This window comes from Mustela lutreola, chromosome 3, assembly GCF_030435805.1.
Source record: "Mustela lutreola isolate mMusLut2 chromosome 3, mMusLut2.pri, whole genome shotgun sequence".
In the NCBI taxonomy this organism is placed as follows: domain Eukaryota; kingdom Metazoa; phylum Chordata; class Mammalia; order Carnivora; family Mustelidae; genus Mustela; species Mustela lutreola.
Genome location: NC_081292.1, coordinates 26,296,499 through 26,315,685, shown reverse-complemented (window position 1 = coordinate 26,315,685; position 19,187 = coordinate 26,296,499). Strand labels below are relative to the sequence as shown.

General features: G+C 32.7%; 1 protein-coding gene across 2 annotated transcripts in view; it reads right to left on the bottom strand.

The window, feature by feature from the left end:
• CSMD3 (CUB and Sushi multiple domains 3) overlaps positions 1–19,187 on the bottom strand; it is a 1,244,673-nt gene that overhangs the window by 168,720 nt on the left and 1,056,766 nt on the right. For both annotated transcript variants that reach the window (XM_059165746.1, XM_059165745.1), the window contains 3 exons: positions 9,585–9,698; positions 8,991–9,086; positions 7,230–7,433 (listed from right to left, as the gene is read on the bottom strand). In XM_059165746.1, the coding sequence (XP_059021729.1) occupies positions 7,230–7,433; positions 8,991–9,086; positions 9,585–9,698 (414 nt within the window). The remainder of the gene's footprint in view (positions 1–7,229; positions 7,434–8,990; positions 9,087–9,584; positions 9,699–19,187) is intronic.

Below are 19,187 nucleotides of genomic sequence, written 5' to 3'. Positions count from 1 at the left end.
TTTCAGTTTTATATTTATTCCAAGCCCAATGTTCTTATCAAAATATCATTGTACTTTATTATAATTTGCGTAAGAATGGCTGGATATGACAGATTTGTGCACAATTACTAAGTATCACTTAGATACTGGTCATTTAAACTTGTAGGTCCCCTACCTTAGTATTTGACCATGTTAACTGTAAGGACCACCCATCTGTCATGACTAATGGGGCTGTTTTTCACTCAACGGTTTAATTTTAGTCTGTCAGTTTTTGCAAAATTATGGAACATTTCATTGTGTTTTACTATAGCCAAAAAAAAAAACAAAAAAAAAAAAAACAAAAAAAACACAAGGAAAGTGTTGGTAACCATAGTAAGAACCATGAAACTAAAATAATGCAGAGGAGATGGAAATCATTAGGAATGTGGAAAGCTGCCTTCTTTTGGTTTCAGATGGATGCCCACTTGGCTTAAGTTGTTAATTGAATATTCACAGAATAGTAAACATAGAGAAAATACAATTATAAAATCTGGTAAATAGATTGTCAAAGATGATAACTAAACTGTAAAGAGTAAAAAGAGAATTTGTTCTCTCTCAGAATAAAACTACCCAGATCATATGTAAATCTATTGTTTGCTCTTTCCTACAGAAATAGTCTCGGAAGAGTTCCAAACTTCCATGGCTTGTAAAGGTCTAAGCAAGCAAAGTGAGCAAGAGCATCAGTATCTGGTGAGGAGGGTATGTGTTGTAATGAACACTGGGTATTATATAAGACTGATGAATCACAGACTTGTACCCCTGAAACAAATAGAAAAAATTAATTAAGAAAGCCTGAAATTGAAAATACATGCCCCCCGGACTTGGGAAACTGTCCAGTTGTTTGACCTCTACAAGAATTCAGGAAATTATCATAGCTAATTGCTAAAATCCATTCCCTGAATGAAAGTTTATTGACTATGTATTATATGCCAGGTCCTCTTTTGGAAAAATATAAAAACTATAGTGTCAGGACAGAGGTGGACAAGAAAGACTAAGAAACTAAAAACAAAACAAAATAAACAAAAAACAAAAACAGACAAAAAATCTCCCAAACGATACGTAATATGGTGGATGTTTGTCATTAAAGAAAAGCAGGGTAAAGGCATAGAATAAATGGAACTTGGGTAGCAGAAAATTATTTTGGATAGGATATTCAAGGAAGATTATCAGTTTGAATGAAGTGATGTAGTAAGCCTAAAATTGGGAATGCATGTTCCAAGCAAAAGAAATAGAATGTTCAAAGATCTTGAGGCAATTAATATTTTATTCATGACAAATGTTGATGATGAATTAAAATTAAAGATAATGCTTTGGGGTACCTGGGTAGCTCAGTAGGTTAAGCATCCACGAATTAAGCAACTCTTGATTTTGGCTCAGATCATGACCTCAGGGTTGTGAGATTGAGCCCCACGTTGGGTTCTATGATCGGCAAGAATCTCCTTGTCCCTCTCCCTCTGCTCCTTCCCCTCCCCACTTCAAATAAATAAATAAATGCAATCTTAAAAATAAAACAAATAAAATTAAAGATAATGATTTGATACTAACCTAAAGATGACTGGGTATTTGACTCTCATAGTTGAATCTTTAAGGCATCAAACCTTTTCCTTTTTTGAATATTTTAAGACACAATTATTTTTATTCAGAACATTTTGAAGCTAAAAATATTTACAATTAAAAATAGAAATACATGTATATTTTCATTTGGCAGTTAGATCAAATAGTAGACACTAAACTGAGTTATCATCTGAGTGCCATTTAGAATCACCACCCTTCTAGTTTTGGACTCAATTTTATCATTAAGATAAAAACATAAACCTTAGTAATAATATAGGGGTTTTCTTCTACTTTAAATAAAGATGATTTATTTTTAGCATTTAGAATTTGTATTCTTTTTATCCCACAATATATTATTTTTCTCTCTTTCTCTCTTTCCTTTTCTTATTCCTAAAATATCCTTTTGTTGGTGGCATGGTTGGAGTCGAGGATCAAACCAGGCCCTGACTTGTGTCTCCTTTAAAGTCTGGACACCTTGATAATGGGGTAAAGACAGGAAAGTTGAGTAACACTGAGAAAGGGTCCATGCTATGTATCGTGCCCTTGCCTATGTGACTTCCCACACACTCTCCCTACAAAAGTGAATAATGTGGTCAGGGTCATGAATTCTTAGTTGGTCCTTGTTGTTCCTATACCTCCCATAACCCACTCCCTGGTTGATTGTCTTGCTAATGGCTTTAGCCCAGACTACCTGGCATCACGAGGTTGGCTTGTAGTTAACGTAAACTTGTTATAGGAACTTCCGGTCATCAACTAAGTACTGATGTATTACTTCTCCTATTGCAGTCTGCCTTGTAAATGCTTGTAAGATGTGGAATAAAATCGGCACTGTTGGACATCCTCCCCAGTGTCCCTCCTGGCCCCATCTCTTTGTCTCTTAATTTCTTTTCACCATCCTCTTAACCCTCACGTTTCCTGGTCAATTTGTCACACTGGCCGCAACATCCTTTCTTTCATTTTTCTGGTTTTATTCCTTCTTTAATGTCTTTTTATCTCTTCTTCTAATCCTGTCTCATTTTTCATATTTTCATAGACAAAAGAAATTTCTTTGAATAATCAAGTTTTTTAACTTTTCAAGAACAGAAGGAAAGTCTGAATGAAAATCTTTGTTAAATATACATAGTCAAAACCAATTACAGTCATATTAATCACTGTTTAATTTTTTTTTCTTTCTTTCTTTTTTTTTTTTTGATAATGAGAATACAGCAGAGGGAAAGAAAAAATTGTAAGCAGGCTCCATACCCAGCTTGGAACCCATTGCAGGGCTGGATTTCATCACCCTGAGATGATGACCTGAGCCAAAATTAAGGGTCAGATGCTTAACCAACTGAGTTACCCAGGTATCCTACCACTGTTTAAATTTTAACTTCATTAATTTTATACTTTCACATATAATGAGAACAAACCAAATCATTAACATATGCCTTTTATTTTAAATCAGTTCCTTTTCAACCATTTGTCCTTAAATACGGCAATTGGTAGAAAGAAATTTCAGTCTCCCAAAATTAAATATTTTATTAAATTAATATTTTAATAACAATTTTTAAATGACTGCTATTTTAATTTTAATAAATATTTTATTATTTTAATAAATAATATTCTATTTTATTTTAATAAATAACTGCTATTATTCTCAAAAAAATTGTTATTATATGTCATCCAATGTCTTTTTTTAAAAGTTTTAAGTGCAAAAAAAAATGTTACATTCAAGGGACCTTAAATTATTAAATTGGAAAGGATGATAAGAGTCCATGTGTTTTGCCTTTTTAAGATATAAAAATCTCCTGTGGAAGATAGTTTTTATATTTATTAACTTTAAAATGTTATTAAAACATATCAACAAATGAGAATCAATAATATCAAGCCTTTTGTCAGTACTGTGTGTCAATTCTATATTCTAGATCCAATACCTTTAGAATTAAAGTTTTATCTCCTGCTTCTGTGAGGGAAGATTTGGAAACAACAAAAACAACTTAATTATTGAGTACTTACTGGATTCTAAGAACTAATTGTCACAATAAACCTACAAGGGAATTCTCTTATATTCTTGATTTATTGATATGGCAATTGAGAATAAGAAATTGTGTAAATTTTCCAGGATCATGTAGTGACTCACCCACATCTCAGTGTTAAAGTCAGAGCACAAGACTATTATTGCCCAAGACTTAATTAACCCTTATACTAAGAACTTAGATTTCCCAGCTGTGGGAATTTTATTCGGTTTTACATGATTATTTACAATTTTCCCCATTAACATGATAAATAGACAAATAGAACCTTTAACAGATAATTTATAAAGTTACACTTCAGTACTCTGCATTGATAACAGGTTCTCTGAACACTCAAACTAGAGCAATAATATTTAAAGATTAATGAGCTAGTTTATGAATTGCCAGATGTCATTGTATCATTCTACTTTTATAAAAAATGAATATTTTCAAGGAATTTTCATTATGTATATGAAACTAAATGAAGACAGTTACTTACCTAGTTACCTTCTATTATACAGTATTGATATTTTCTATCAATACCTACATAAATAAAGTAAAAGTGACACAAATTATGTAAATAATTACCAGGAAAAGTGAGACAGAAATAATGACTGATTCTTGATATTTATAGAGAAATATTAAAAAATCTATTGTGATGCTGAAGAGATTTATTATTATCATGTGTCTGTCTTCAATTATTAAGCTGATTTAAAGCAATGTAATTTCTGATTTATGCATATTGCATGACTAATTTTGGCATAGACATATAGGAACATTTCTCTCAGCTCATGTTCTTTAGTTTAGGATAATTTATTTATTACTATTTTATAAGAGTATGAAGTCAGCATATATTGTGGCTCAAAAGGAGAAACATCTGTTTTGTCTGTATGAGAGTATAAAAGTACAGAAAGGGGAAGATCTGTTGGTTCCATTAACCCTACCCAGCTCCATGCTAGCTAAAATACTGGAGGGACATTAACTCCCAATGATTTGTTTTCTTGTACTTGTTGACTGTCAAAAATGTATTTCAATAGGATAAGAAATCTCACATTATATGTAGATATCAAATAAGAAGGAATTAGCTTATAAATCAAACCCTAAAAAGAAGCAGTCCTCTATTATTTAGGCTGGTATGGGGTCAGAAAAATTTAGTTACTGCCCCAGCTCCACCACCCACTATGTCCTGATAGTTTAAAAATAACTATTTTACCTCCCTAAAACTCAGTTTCTTCAACTGTAAATTCTTTTTTTTTTTTTTTTTTTTTTTTTAAAGATTTTATTTATTTATTTGACAGAGAGAAATTACAAGTAAGCAGAGAGGCAGGCAGAGAGAGGAGGAAGCAGGCTCCCTGCTGAGCAGAGAGCCCGATGCGGGACTCGATCCCAGGACCCCGAGATCACGACCTGAGCCGAAGGCAGCGGCTTAACCCACTGAGCCACCCAGGCGCCCCAACTGTAAATTCTTAAAGTAACTTTTCCAATTGGTTTGCTGTAAGGATTACATTAAATATGTATGTAAATTGCTCAGCATGAAAGCTGGCAAACAGAAAGGATTAAGTAATTGCTAATGGTATCAGAAATTGTGGCTATTTAGCTAAAAGATGAGAAAATTGGAGAATCATTTATACCCTTCTACTGATTTAAATTATTTTTATAGGTAGTTTTCAACAAAGAAAAGAATAACAGAATAATAGCTCCCATTCCACTTATTACAGTGGGCAGAACTAAAATATTTGGTGTAAGAAAAATGCCCTGTGAAATATGCTAGCTGTTTCTGTTTTGGGGCTGGTGATAACAAGTTCCTAGGAAGACCACGCAACCATTCTTCCTTACTTTATATTCATAATAGCCTTGATTTTTACCATATTCCTAGCACAATTACTAATAATGTCCTGATGTGGATGGAAAACACATGATACTTAGAGCAGACATATCCTAAACAATTACATCTTCTATAAATGGTATCAACAGAATTTACTCCTTCCTCAGAGAAAATCAGTATATTGATTCACAATTTGAAAGCACACTTTAGTTTAATGAACTATGAGCTAACATTATATTAAATCTCTGTTAAAACATGGTAAAATATGTTTTCAAAAATTAAAAATTAAAAATATTGATGCACATAATTTCTTTCCAGGTATGGCGTCTGGGTGGCTGGCTCAGTGGCTTAAAGCCTCTGCCTTCAGTTCAGGTGGGTCGTGATCCCAGGATCCCAGGATCAAGCCTCCCATTATGCTCTCTGCTCAGCAGGGAGCCTGCTTTCTCCTCTCTCTCTCTCTGCCTGCCTTTCTGCCTAGTTAAATAAATAAATAAAATATTTAAAAATAAATAAGTAAAATACATTTTATATACTTATAAGTGTATATGTGTGCATATATACAATCATGTCACTCTTTGAAAAATTGGAATTGGGATTATTAAAATAAAAACAAAATTTTGCTTATCTTTTATTTAAATAATTCTTCCTCTTATTTTGTAAACCACATACCAATATAACTTTAATGAAAAAATTCAATTCGCAAGAGCTATTTCTTAACCTGAGATTAAATTTTACCATTCTTCTTTTAAAATAATGCTGTATAATCAGGGGTACCTATGTGGCTCAGTCATTTAAGCATCAGACTCCTAATTTCGGTCTGGTCATGATACTGGTGTCCTGAGACCAAGCTCTGCCTTGGACTCTGTGCTCAGTGTGGAGTCTGCTTGAGATCCCCTCCATCTCTTTCTGTCCCTCGCTCCCCACTAGTACATTTTCTCTCTCTCTCAAATAAATAAATCTTTAAAAAAATAACATTATACCATGTAATCAAAGAAAATAATTTTCAGATATGCTCTCCGGACAAAAGAGTAATAAACTTCCTAGCATACCTTTTCCATATCTATAGAACTATACAAGAGCCAAAAGTCATTGTAATGAACTTGAAGTAATATAAAATTCTAAATTTTTTGTGGTTTAGGAACTATTTTAATCTGTTTAATATAATTTGACAGGATTAAGAGCTTATAATTTTAGAAAGTGTATATTCTATTTACCAATTTAAATTAGATACAGTCTTACAAAAATGAAGTTTTAAACAATTAGATTTCTGGCTAACTGTATGTATTCCACTCATCAAAAATGTATCACTTAGACTTATGAGATCTCTTATTTTGTATTTTTTACACATATTTACAAATAATAGATAAAAGAAAAAAAGATTTATTTTCTAATGCATATTTTGTAATTCTTTTGATACCAAAATAGAATATGTTAAAAAAAAAATCAGCTTCTGAGATCTTTAAAAGATATATAAATTCTTTACATACTGGCTTAGGAATCTCTGCATAAAATTTTAGAGATGTTTATTTCAACAATCCCATATTAGTAGCATTCAAATTTTGTGTTACTGGCAATATGTGCATATATCTTCATACATCTAAATCAATAAATGAGGAAACTATCCAGCTAATTCAACACAAAATATTCTTCATTGATCACATTATATCTGAACTACAGCAAATATCCATATTTGCTTGTCCTATTTAGGTACATCATAACTAACGGAATATTTAAAAATTAAGGTATAACTATTAGATCTAAAATAGAATTATTGATAGATGCAAGATAACTAATTTTGATATAAAATATGTACAGTCACAAAGCATTCAAGTTTACATACTCACCAATACAGGTAGGTAAGGAATCATTCCATTGGGCCAAAGAATTGGGCACAGTATCACACCTAATTGCAATGGATCCATAGAGAATATATCCTGGATTACATTCAAAAAGAACCAATGAACCAACTGCAAATTCATTGCCAATCCTTCTTCCAAATCTTGGTTCAGGCACAGAGCTGCACTGTGTAGAACTTGTTCTAGGAACAGCTGTGTACAAATAATTACTGATTTTAATTTCATATTTGGTAGAGAAATGCAGATTTCAAAATGTAGCTATTTAAACAAATTTCAAAGAAATCTTTACTTTTTATCAGCACTGAAATTAACAACTTGAATATATTTCTAAAAGTTCTAATATTCATACAGAAAAAATATAATTTAAAATGAATACTGCTATTGTCATCAAGATTTTTTAATTAAAAAAAAATCTTACTTTTAATCCTTTAAACAACATCAAGTAAGTTTTTTTTTTTTTTTTTTTTGGTTTTACTAAACTCATTAATATAACAAAATAGTTTGAATTAGGTATTTCCATTTACAGGATGATGACTGAAAGATATATTTTTTCTTTTTAAACTAGTATACCATGTTCCAATATGTGTCAGGTTACATGAGGTAATGTCACATTTTATTTTTCAGTATTTCATAGATTTAAAAAAGAAAATAAACATTGTACTAATTTCACAGTTTGTTCACAAACTTAATTGTTCAAAATGTGTTTGTTATTGAATATAATTATGTTCAAGGCTAAGTATAAGTCAGACAGATTAACAACAATAGAAGTTTTATTTAATAATCATACAATATCAAATTTGAAATTGCTTTTAGTTTTTATAGGTATGTACTTCGATTGTGACTTTTTTTTTTTTTGGTTTAGTAAAATAGAATGATAACAGGATGTTTTTTCTTTTTAAAACACATACAGATGGGATTAAAGAGTTTGACAACAGCCCAAAAAATGATATGATGAATTCCAAATAGACTGATTCCTCTTATGTGACTTGTAATAGTGCCTTTTTAAGTTCATAATATCATATACTGTTTAATGAACGAATACTATTAAAAATGAAACAGTAAAATATTATAGACATTATAAATGGGATAAAGTTAATAAAAGTATCAAATCATGTATGTTTATAAATTTCTTAAAAATAAAGTTCAAGTTACATTTAAGAATAAATACTACATGTTCATACACAATTAAAACAAAATGTTTCAAATTATAGCCCTTAATATTTTAATGATAATGTTGAAGCTTGTCTATAAAAGGCGAGAAGAAACTGTGTAAATAAGCTTTCAATTGCACAAAAATATTTAATAGCCGTGAAGAAAGTTTGGAATCTCCTGAGAGAATGAAAAACTAAAATTTTAGAATGAAATAATGATTTCCCTGCTTGTCTAAGTACATCAGCACAAAATGCTGTACATTTTTAATTTAGAATGCTAGGCTATGGGAAAAATAGAAGATGCAGAGAGTGAAGAGTTGTCAGAAAAAAATGAAAACAATATGTTGGAAGGAAAGGAAATCATACTTGAGAATGATGATGGAAACAAAAGGTCCCTTTTAACTTTGGTCAAATTAACAGTTTTCTAGTGATGCGGGAGGAACAGGGCGAAACTTAAAAAAAAAAAAAAAAAAACAACTAAAACCAACTTTGATCTCTCCTATATGGTTATGAGGATCTCATCATTAATAATTCTGAACATAGCATGAGGAAATTGATATCATTCCTTAGTGTGTTTCTAGGCTACAGGGTCACTTACCTTGATAAACAAAGTGAAATCCCTTAGCTGTTATTGGTCCAACTGAAGTAAATCGAATTGTGATCTGATTACCTGAACTCAGTGGAAGTGATTCTCCTACTCAACAAAACAAACACTAAGATATCATAAATAATTTCATTCAGTAAACCTAACAAATTATATTAATTTACACTGTTATTTGAAAATGTCACTCTATGTTCTATCAAATTACTTTAAGATAGCCTACTTCTGACAATATATTTTCTTTGGGTTCAGTTTCAATCTCAACCTTTTTACCATAAGGCTTTTATTACATTTTGATACATATTGTCTCATTTCAAAAATAATCCTTAAATATTTTATATTACATTAAATACCACAGACTCAGTGACTAAATATTATATTTACTTGATTACAATCCCCCAAAATAGTTGGTTATATTTTTCTCAAGCGTTTGAGTTACTATTGTGTTTCTATTTTTGTTTAAAATAAAGAGTGATTCTATTTTCAGTTTATTTTTCATATGGATGACATAAATCTCAACTTTCACTCTAATACCAATCAAAGTCAGTCTTTAATCAATAACTGATGCATGGCAGTTCTATTAAAGGATACCTGAATGGGATCCTGAGAGGGAAGATAACAGAGAAGATTGCTGAGTTGGCCCATCATACACCTCAACAACATCGTGGAGTGATGTCTGGAAAAATACAAACTGGCCAAACACCACTGATCAACAGGAACCAGGAGAAGCAAACAAATCACCAACCATCCAAAAACGAAAACAAAAAACAACAACAAAAAAAAAATAGAAAGAGGAGGAGAGAGAGAACAAAGTATTACAATATAATACTCATCTTTTTTCTACCTTTAAAAGAGGGTAGGTGCCAATTGGTTGATATGCCTAACACACATATCTCAGGTCATAAGGTAATGACCATGGCCTAAAAGCAATAAAATTTTTTAAATACTATTTTTTTAAAAATAAATTAAATGGGTATAACATTTATCTGTAGATCAGAAACCGTAAGGTTGGTGATTAATACTTTACGAGAACTCTGATTTTTCCCATTGGTAGTTTGGTTCTCATCACTTTGTGACTCTCTTCTCTTTTTCTAATTTTTTTCTCCTCTTTTATATAAGATAGACAATATTTTAACTTAGGGGGATTTCTTTAGATTGCTTTTAAAATGCTGTTCTGCTATAAGTAATAATTTCACTGGAAAAATATCAGCAAGATACTTTAAAGGTACAGTGTTTAGTTTACATTTTGACTTTAAAATGATTCCTAAGCATTGTTAATATTTTGCCAAAATCAAGAAATTTAATTTATAATTCCTCAGCTATTGAGATATACAATTTTACAAAATGGTTGTTTTTTCGTGGTAAGTACCGATCTAAAGTACTTATCAATAGATATTTATAAAGGTCTCTTTTTTGTACTTTTCCTTTAATTATATGTGAACTTTACATGTAGAAATGACCCAAACTATAACTTAAAAGAAATAACCTGTTCCAGAGCAGAAATAAGCTTGTATTTTGGGTTATTTTAAAAAAGAAAAAAATAATAAAAAATTATCCTTAAAACACTTTTTGAATAGAAAAATTATGGCATTTAAAAGAGTACTTTTTTAAGTTTAATAATGATAAGACAAAGTGATTTTTATAAGCTCAAAATCACATTACTGTAATTAAACTATACATATATATTTTAAAGTTCATTATAATTTACACTTGAGTCAAGGTGATGGTAATCCTCTGATGGTCTTGAAGACAGCCTAATTCATCTGAAACATGCTGAGTTTTTCATGTGAACACATACACATAATACTGTAAACAAAGATACACTTTTTTTTTTCTTTCGTGCCTGCTAAAATAAGCTGGTGATCTCAGTCCAGTTCTTTGTGAGGTAAAGGGAAATGAAAGCAGAGACAGAGTTGTTGCTTTGAACAATTCCTACACATTCCTGGGCTATTTTTCATAAATAATCCTCCTGAAAACATTTCTTAGAAGTTATGAAAACACATTTATGTTTCTATTGAATCAGTTACATGCATTCTACTTTTTTTAAATAGTTTACAAGTCATATGACATTTCAGTCCAGACCTTTTTAAAAGACCCATATATTGGTCCACCAAATTCCAAGCCATTTCCAAAATATTCCAAAAAATATTAAGTGTTTTTGCATTTTTTTTAGATTGGTGCTTGATCTGTTTTCAACAGTGTCTTTGAAAGTTTCTACTATAATGCAGATGTTGTCATTGCCTGTCCAAGTTTCGTCCCCCCCCCCCCCCCGCAATTGTGTTAGTCTAATGATGGGCACTTTGCTAAAAACACTGTGCAACGAGGCTCTTGGTAGATAAACTATTCTTTCTCTGTATCTTTTTTGGGAAGACATAAGAAAAAGAAACTACTTAAATTTAACATCGTTTAACCCTTTCTGCCAAATATTTCAAATATTTCCTTAGGAAACATGCCCAATTCCCAAGCAAACCACCACATTACAAACAATATCTAAAAAAAACCCCAAAAAACAAAAAACAAAACAACTCCCCTTCAAACAAACGAACAAAACAACAACAGTTATCTAAGGGTTTTTCTAAGGAAAAAAAAGGAAAAACAATGATTTTTCTTGTTTTTAGACTCTTGTTCATAACTATTACCTTCCTACAGACAGACCAGAATTTTGTGTCACTTGTGAACTAGATATGTTAAAAGGGTAACTTCTAACAATAGAGACGTAAACACTGCATATTTGTATCATGTTAAGTAATGAAAACTGTGGGGCATGCCCTTGGAGTGTCCTTAGTAACTTAGGCCTGCAATTGGTGGTGCTCATTTTGAGATGACAGAGGGGAGAACTGAGAAGGGCATGGGATAAGGAGTGGACTGTTGAATCTAGCCTCATTAGCACTTATAAACTAGTAGTAAGCTACTACTCTTCAACAGGCTCTAACTGCAATAACTTACCCAATGGAAATCTTAACTTAAAAATAACTTTTATTAGGAAAAAAAAAAGTTACTCTGAGAGTATACTAAGCCATTATATGAAAAGTAAAAGTTTAAAGTATATTTTTGCATAACTTTTCTGTATTTTGAAAAATCAAGAACACCTGCATAGTGATCTGATTTCCTATACATTACCAGGTTAAGTATTGCCTCATTAAATTACGTTAAGAGCCCTAACCAAATATTTCTCAGCTAGAAACCTCAAAAATTAATTGGTAAACCTTGTGTTTTGCTTCCCCAGGCCATCCACAAATGTCTTTATTTAGTTAGTTTTCTTACATTCACACAGCAGTAGGTCTTCTGCTTCTAAAATATTCTGAAGGGCCAACTGTACCCTTTGCATGGTTGAGGTCTTTGTAGGAAAATACTGTGAAAGACTTTAAGATGGATCAAAAGATAACTGGATGTTGTGTTGGGTGAGATGTTTTTTAGCCTACCCTTCTGGGTCACCTGTGTTTTGCGGGGGGGGCAGTGGCGTATGCAATGGTTTATTGTCCAATGGACAGACCTGTAAATTCATTTCAGCATTCCATGCTTATCTATATATCTATGTATCGATCTGCCTTTCTATCCACTGATCTATACTTGGCTATTGAATTCTATATTAAACTACTGTAGTATTTACTAAAACCCTCTTTAATTCCTGAGTTAAATAAAATTTTTGATAAAAAAAATTTTATAACATGTTTACTTTATATTTGCATGGGACTCAACTTATACTCTCTTTAAAAAACAAAACAAAACAAAAACACTGATCTACATACCTCAGGCTAATGACTGGACCATCATTTTATTTCTAGGACTACAATTAACCCCCAAAGTCTGGGCTGATCAGGCCATCTGAAATGATTAGCGAGCCCTCTGTCTTCTTTCTCTTAGTTTCCAACAGAGATACAAAGTTCTATGCATCTCAGCTCCAGGGCAGCTTTCCCTCTCTCTGGAGATCTGCTTGTGAATATCAAAAGGACTTTGTTCTCAGGCTATTAGAATAGGCTATAAACACTAAGCTGCTTCTTAAGGGAAGCACCACTGTAAGTAAATTTTTCCCCTTTCTTAAGCATAATAGATCTTAAAAATAATGTTTTAACTCCTTTGTTATATGTGTATTATTGCAAGTTATAAAAAAGAAGAAAAGGGAAGCCTAATAAGGCAGAAATAAACATGTAAAATACCCCTACAAATCAGTCTATGCAAAGAATCTATTTATTATCTCTGAAATTACTTCTGAGCCTCTATTTTCCATATACTTTATTCTAGAATACAGTTTGTTAATCTAACTAATATTGTTGATTCTATTCTATGAGGTACCAGAAACAACGTGGGTCAGAAAGCCGACTGGTCCAGAGAGTTTTTCTCTTAGACCCCATTAACTGTATTTGTAGTCATTCAGGTGGCAGCTTATCTTTACCTATGGAAAGATATTAAGTCAGCCAATTAAATTAATTGTAAACCAACAATAGGACATGTTGGGCACATCTTTTAATGCAGATCATTGCTGTGCTAATTATTTAATCCATTCTTAAAAGCTAGTCCTCTACCAACCACAGAAGGGCAACATGTAGGAGGTGTTCTAGGCTGCATTAAAAAAAAAAAAAAATTATAGGGACGCCTGGGTGGCTCAGTCGGTTAAGCCGCTGCCTTCAGCTCAGGTCATGATCTCAAGGTCCTGGGATCCAGTCCCGCATGGGGCTCCTTGCTTGGCAGGGAGCCTGCTTCTCTCTCGGCCGCTGCCTGCCACTCTGCCTGCTTGTGCGCGCTTTCTCTCTCTCTCTCTGACAAGTAAATAAATAAATAAAATCTTAAAAAAAAGTTACAATTTAAATTTTTTAATAAAGATTTTATTTATATATTTGAGAGAGAGAGTAGTGAGAGAGCAGGAACATGGGGAGAAACAGGGAGCCTAAGGCAGAGTTCGATCCCAGGACCCTAAAATCATGACCTGACCCAAAAACAGACACTTAACCAATTGAGCCGCCCAGGTACCCCTACAATTTAGATTTTTAAATGTCACTTAGTCTGCTTAAATCACTTAAATAGAGAAAACCTCTCATTTAGATCAGATTGATGGGCTATTCACCCTAACTTTAAAATTTCCTAGTTCATTTCAAAGAACTCAGAATGAGACAGGACATTGTGTTTATCTATTTTTCTTTGTAGATAAAGCAAAATTTATTTGACATCTAGTTTTTACAGTGTTCTATCCAACCAGGATAGAAAGGCGGGGGTCCATCTACTGAGACAGTTTGCATGATGCAAGTGCTCACTTAACTAAGTTTCAAAAAACATTTGTTTCCTCATTCTGCACCAACTCTGCCATCTCTCCTTTAGCCACATTTGTTTAAGTCATGAGACTATCCATTCTGCTTACTTTAGCCATTTCAAATGTACATCAATAAACGATGAAAGGGTGGCTGGAATGGCATAAAGAAATTTCTGAATATTAACACATCTCCAGAATTAGAAGGCACATTGCAGATCAGCAGTCTGCAGTATCTTGGTGGAAGTATCTTGGTGGAAAACAGCACAGTAGACAGGTGAGGTGTGACATCATGCACGATATGGCTGTGTGCCCAGAGGAGGGTGCATTTGTTTAGAACATAAATAAGTAGTTCTCTACTCTCGATTGCTGCTGAATGTTCCACCGTTGCCTAAGCAAGTCAGAAACTTGGAAGTTGCACTTAATTCTTGTACCATCAAAATAACTAGCTAGGGCATTCATTGTACAGAGGCTCACTGATTTAGCAATTAACTCTAAATGAGGATAATAAAACAAACATGGACACGATTGATGTTATTCAGTGATTAGGATTGGAGTTATCGAATTAAAAATAAATATTGAGTTTATGCAAACACAGAAGGGTTTTAATTTTGCCTTTGTCAATTTTGTTTTCCTCTCAGGAAGGAATCAGTCACAGAGTATCCCAATGGCACACTAGTTTTAAAAGGAAAAAAAGCCTTCAGACTCAGATGAGACCATGACGAAAGGAGCTGATCTGACCATTCCTGTATATGGTAAAATTAAATGTCTAAGAGTGTGTGGTAAATTCAGGTCTCATTCACACTTGCTTTGATTGTAAAAGGGATCAGATTTGGTAGAAGAAGGCAAGGAAGTAGGTCTCTAAGGGCAGTGACAGACTGTCATTAGATTTAGATGGACTAATGCTTTAAAATCACAAATCTATGGGTCTGGAATGCCCCTATAAAGATATGAAAACTAGCAAATGAAGAGTTGGGTCAGATTCTGGAATTGGACTTCAGGACTGAATCTAGGATTCAGGATACGAGGCAGTCTCTTCACCTTTCCATGCCTCAACTTCCTCGTCCATGAAATAGGGAACAATAATAGTACCTACATTCATAGGACGTCGATATTTATAAAACACTCCGAACAAGCACCTGAACACAGTAGGATGCATTAGTTACTACTATTAGTATCTTAGCCTTGTAAATATATATGCTACTAATTCAATCTGAAAATTCAGTGGTAGGCACAAGTTAATTGACCGTCGAGGTTAGATAGCGTATTTTTCCCCCTCATACTCTCCTTTCCACGCATGCATATTTAGAACAACGTGTAGACTTAATTGGGTCAGAAGAGCATTCCAGGTGTTTTAATCAAGGTTCATTGAACTCATGATTTCAAAATGGCTATGCTCTTCTCTGTCACTTGATTTTACATTGTGTCCTTCTGGGTGGATTATGAAAGTAGGATGAGTAGTTTTCTATATGGACTAAGAAAAAGGGAGCAAGGTGAGAGAGCGTTCTACTTTTGTTTTAGTTTGTTCCCTTCATCTTAAGTCCTAGTCCCTCTGTTGCAAAAGCATTGAAATACTATCACAAAAGAAATAGTTCCCCACAGAGGGGAATCTGGGCAGGAAAAGGAAAAGAAAAATATTGTAAATTCCTATTAGATCTCGGCATGTTTCTCAACATGCCTGTTATCCTTTTCAAAATCTATACATTCTTTTGTATTCTAGGGTTCATTTTGATTGTATTAGGCACTCAGCTGGTTAGTTGCTCTGTGAAAAAATTGTAAAGAAGTCCCCCCTTGTTTTGCTCAGCTTGCATTTTATTCACCAACATGGCACAGAAGAAAACACACATGTGCACTCACGCTACCAGCAGAACAGAAATGAGACTCACATCAAAGATGTATTTGCAACTGTACCTCATTATGTGTACAAGCATAAAAAAATGACTGTTGGTGACATACCAAAATGTTTCACTACCTTTATATGAATTTTGTCTCATACTTTTCACCTCATATGAATACTTCAAGACAATATTATAGAAATGTCCATGTATGCAAAATAATTCCTTTTAGTAACATATATATACAGTACTCTTTTTTCTCTATATGCTCTGACTCTGAAACTGCTTATTGTATAAAAAACTCCAAGGTTGCTTTTGGGATATAATGGTCACTTGAATACTTTATGATTTTAAAATCATTCTCATTTAAAGATGATTACAAGTATCTAATTAAAACCTCAATTTTATGAAATACATATATATAGGGTGAAATATTATACATAATATAGTACATAAAGTGATATATATATATATGTGTGTGTGTGTATATATATATATATATATATATATATATAGTGAAATATTTTAACAACTTATTCAAAAGCACCAAAAGACAGAACATTTAAAATCAGTCCCAAATCAAAGTAGTGTGCTACTTATTTTCAAAACATCATCTATGGGGTGCCTGGGTGGCTCAGTCCTTATGCATCTGCCTGGCTTAGGTCATGATCCTAGTGTCCTGGGATAGAGCCCTGCATCGGGCTCCCTTGTTGGCAGGAAACCTGCTTCCCCCTCTCCCACTACCTCTGCTCATGTTCCTGCTCTCGCTCACACTGTCTCTCTCTCTTTTTCTCTCACTGTCAAATAAATAAATAAAATCTTAAAAAAAGAAAGTCATCTAGCACTGGAAAAGTTTGAGTAGAAGTTGCATTGATATAATAATAATTGAGAATTTCATCAGTATTTTGGAAACGTTCACATTTTCCACATATCAGTTAGAATCCAAATACTTATGGTTATTATAATACAATACTAGTAAACTATTAACTCACAATGAGGTGCTTTACACTAAGATAGCGTTTTAGTTAAGGTTAGTCATGTGAATCACACTAATTACCTATGGGCTATTTAAATCAGATAGAAGTTTGCCTCTACCATAGGTCCTGCAGTCAATCTTGCCCTTGAGCAAATAACAGCTACGTTAGTCAGCATCTCATAGACTACCATGAAAACATGCTGGTTCTGAAAAGAAGTATACCAAAATCTTTTTATTGCAATTTTGTAATAATCAGGAAAAGATGTTATTTAAAAAACAAAATCATGTTTCTGACCAGGGTACCCAATTATCTAGTAACCTAAGTAGCTCCAGAAATCTTGTCCTGTTTTGAATTTGTAACAGTAAACAGGATAATTTATTTTCCTGTTAGCAGTTTCCTGTGTGATACCTGTACCAATCTATAAGCTAGGTTTACTGACTAAATCCATGGTATTTACTTTCAGGCTTCTCTGAAGCTGGGTGTATATACTGTGACCATTTGCTCATCACAAATTTTCAACTGTCTATAACTTCTTTTAAACATATGGGCATTATTTAAAAAAAAAAAAAACCTTATAGCAAATGTAGTTCAGTTTTTTTTAATTGTTTCAGGAACAAATATCTATTCAACTGCAAGCCAGCAGCTTATCTGCAATTTGGCAGTTGTAACATTTCCCAATAGCTGAAAATTAATTTGGTGTTCAAAAAGCAATGAAATCAAGAAAAACACAATAAACAATTCTACTGCATGTTTAAAAGAATTAAAACAGAAAAGCAAAATTAAAAGTTTAAAGTGTTACAATATTTTATTAGCACTTTTATTTTGAACTCAATTTCAATTTGGATGAGTATTTTCCTCTAACCATTCTTAAGTCTTTTTTTCTACACATTTGGCAGAATATATCTGCCAAATCCCAATGAGGCCAGACAGATTTAGGTCAGGAAAATATTCTCATGTGGACTATAACATAAGCTAGTGGAATTTTTTTATTATGGAAATTTCCAAACATATACAAAGTAGAGAGACTAGTAAAATAAACACCCATGAACCCATCCGTCCAGTTTCAACACTTTTGAACATGTCCAATTTTGTTTCATTTCTTCTCTCCCATTTCTCATATATCCTCAACCTGGGAATACTTTAAAGCAATTCCCAATATCCTACTCCCTTTTCATAAAGGCTTCAATATTACTTCTAACAAATGAGGAATTTAAAAAATAACCACAACTAAATACTGTATCTAATAAAACTAACAATAATTTCTATAATTTAATAAGCAGTTCTTGATTTCATTTCCTGATTCTCTCCTCTCAAAAAAAATATATTTATATATATATACATACATATATACATATATATGTATACATACACATAAATATACGTATACATATATATGTATATATGTATGTATGTATGTGTGTATATAAATATAAATATATATATTTATATTTATAATTGATTTGATTAACTCGGGATCCAGACAGGATCCACACATTCTATTTGGTTGCCTCTTCCAATGTATGAAATCTCTGACCCCCATCTTATTCCAGATGTCATATACTTGTGGAAAAATATGTGTCTTCTGAAGGCAGAAGACTGAAGTAGGATAAAACTCAACTGATCAAATTTTCCTGTCATCTAGGTTTTTCTGAGAGTTAATTTGATGAAGCTACTATGAACAAGCTATTTTCTGTGCCGAACACCTCTGGAGGTGCTGCTATATGGATACAATTCCTGATCCTCTGAAATCCCATTTCAATCAGAGCATTTTGTTTCTCTGTTTTATTTAAGGGACTTTCACATACGATTCAGCATTAAGCCTGGATTCAAATTCTTGCTTTCACTGAATTCTTTACACTCTGCATATTGCCTCCTACGCATGCCATGCCTTTTCTGCAGGCTCAGCACCTCGAACCCCTCAACTCTCAAAGATCCCCTGCCTAAGAATTCTCTAATTGGAAAAATTTACATCTACTTTAGGATGACAGATGGAGGGGTTCATCATAGGGCATTTTAAAAGAATTTCTCAGTTAAATTTTTTTTTTCTTAATAAATAAGGTATTATATATCCTGTAGACTCAGACGTTATTAGCAGTAGATTTTAGAATTGAGAAGAGTAGCAGGGACAGCTCTCTTTGCC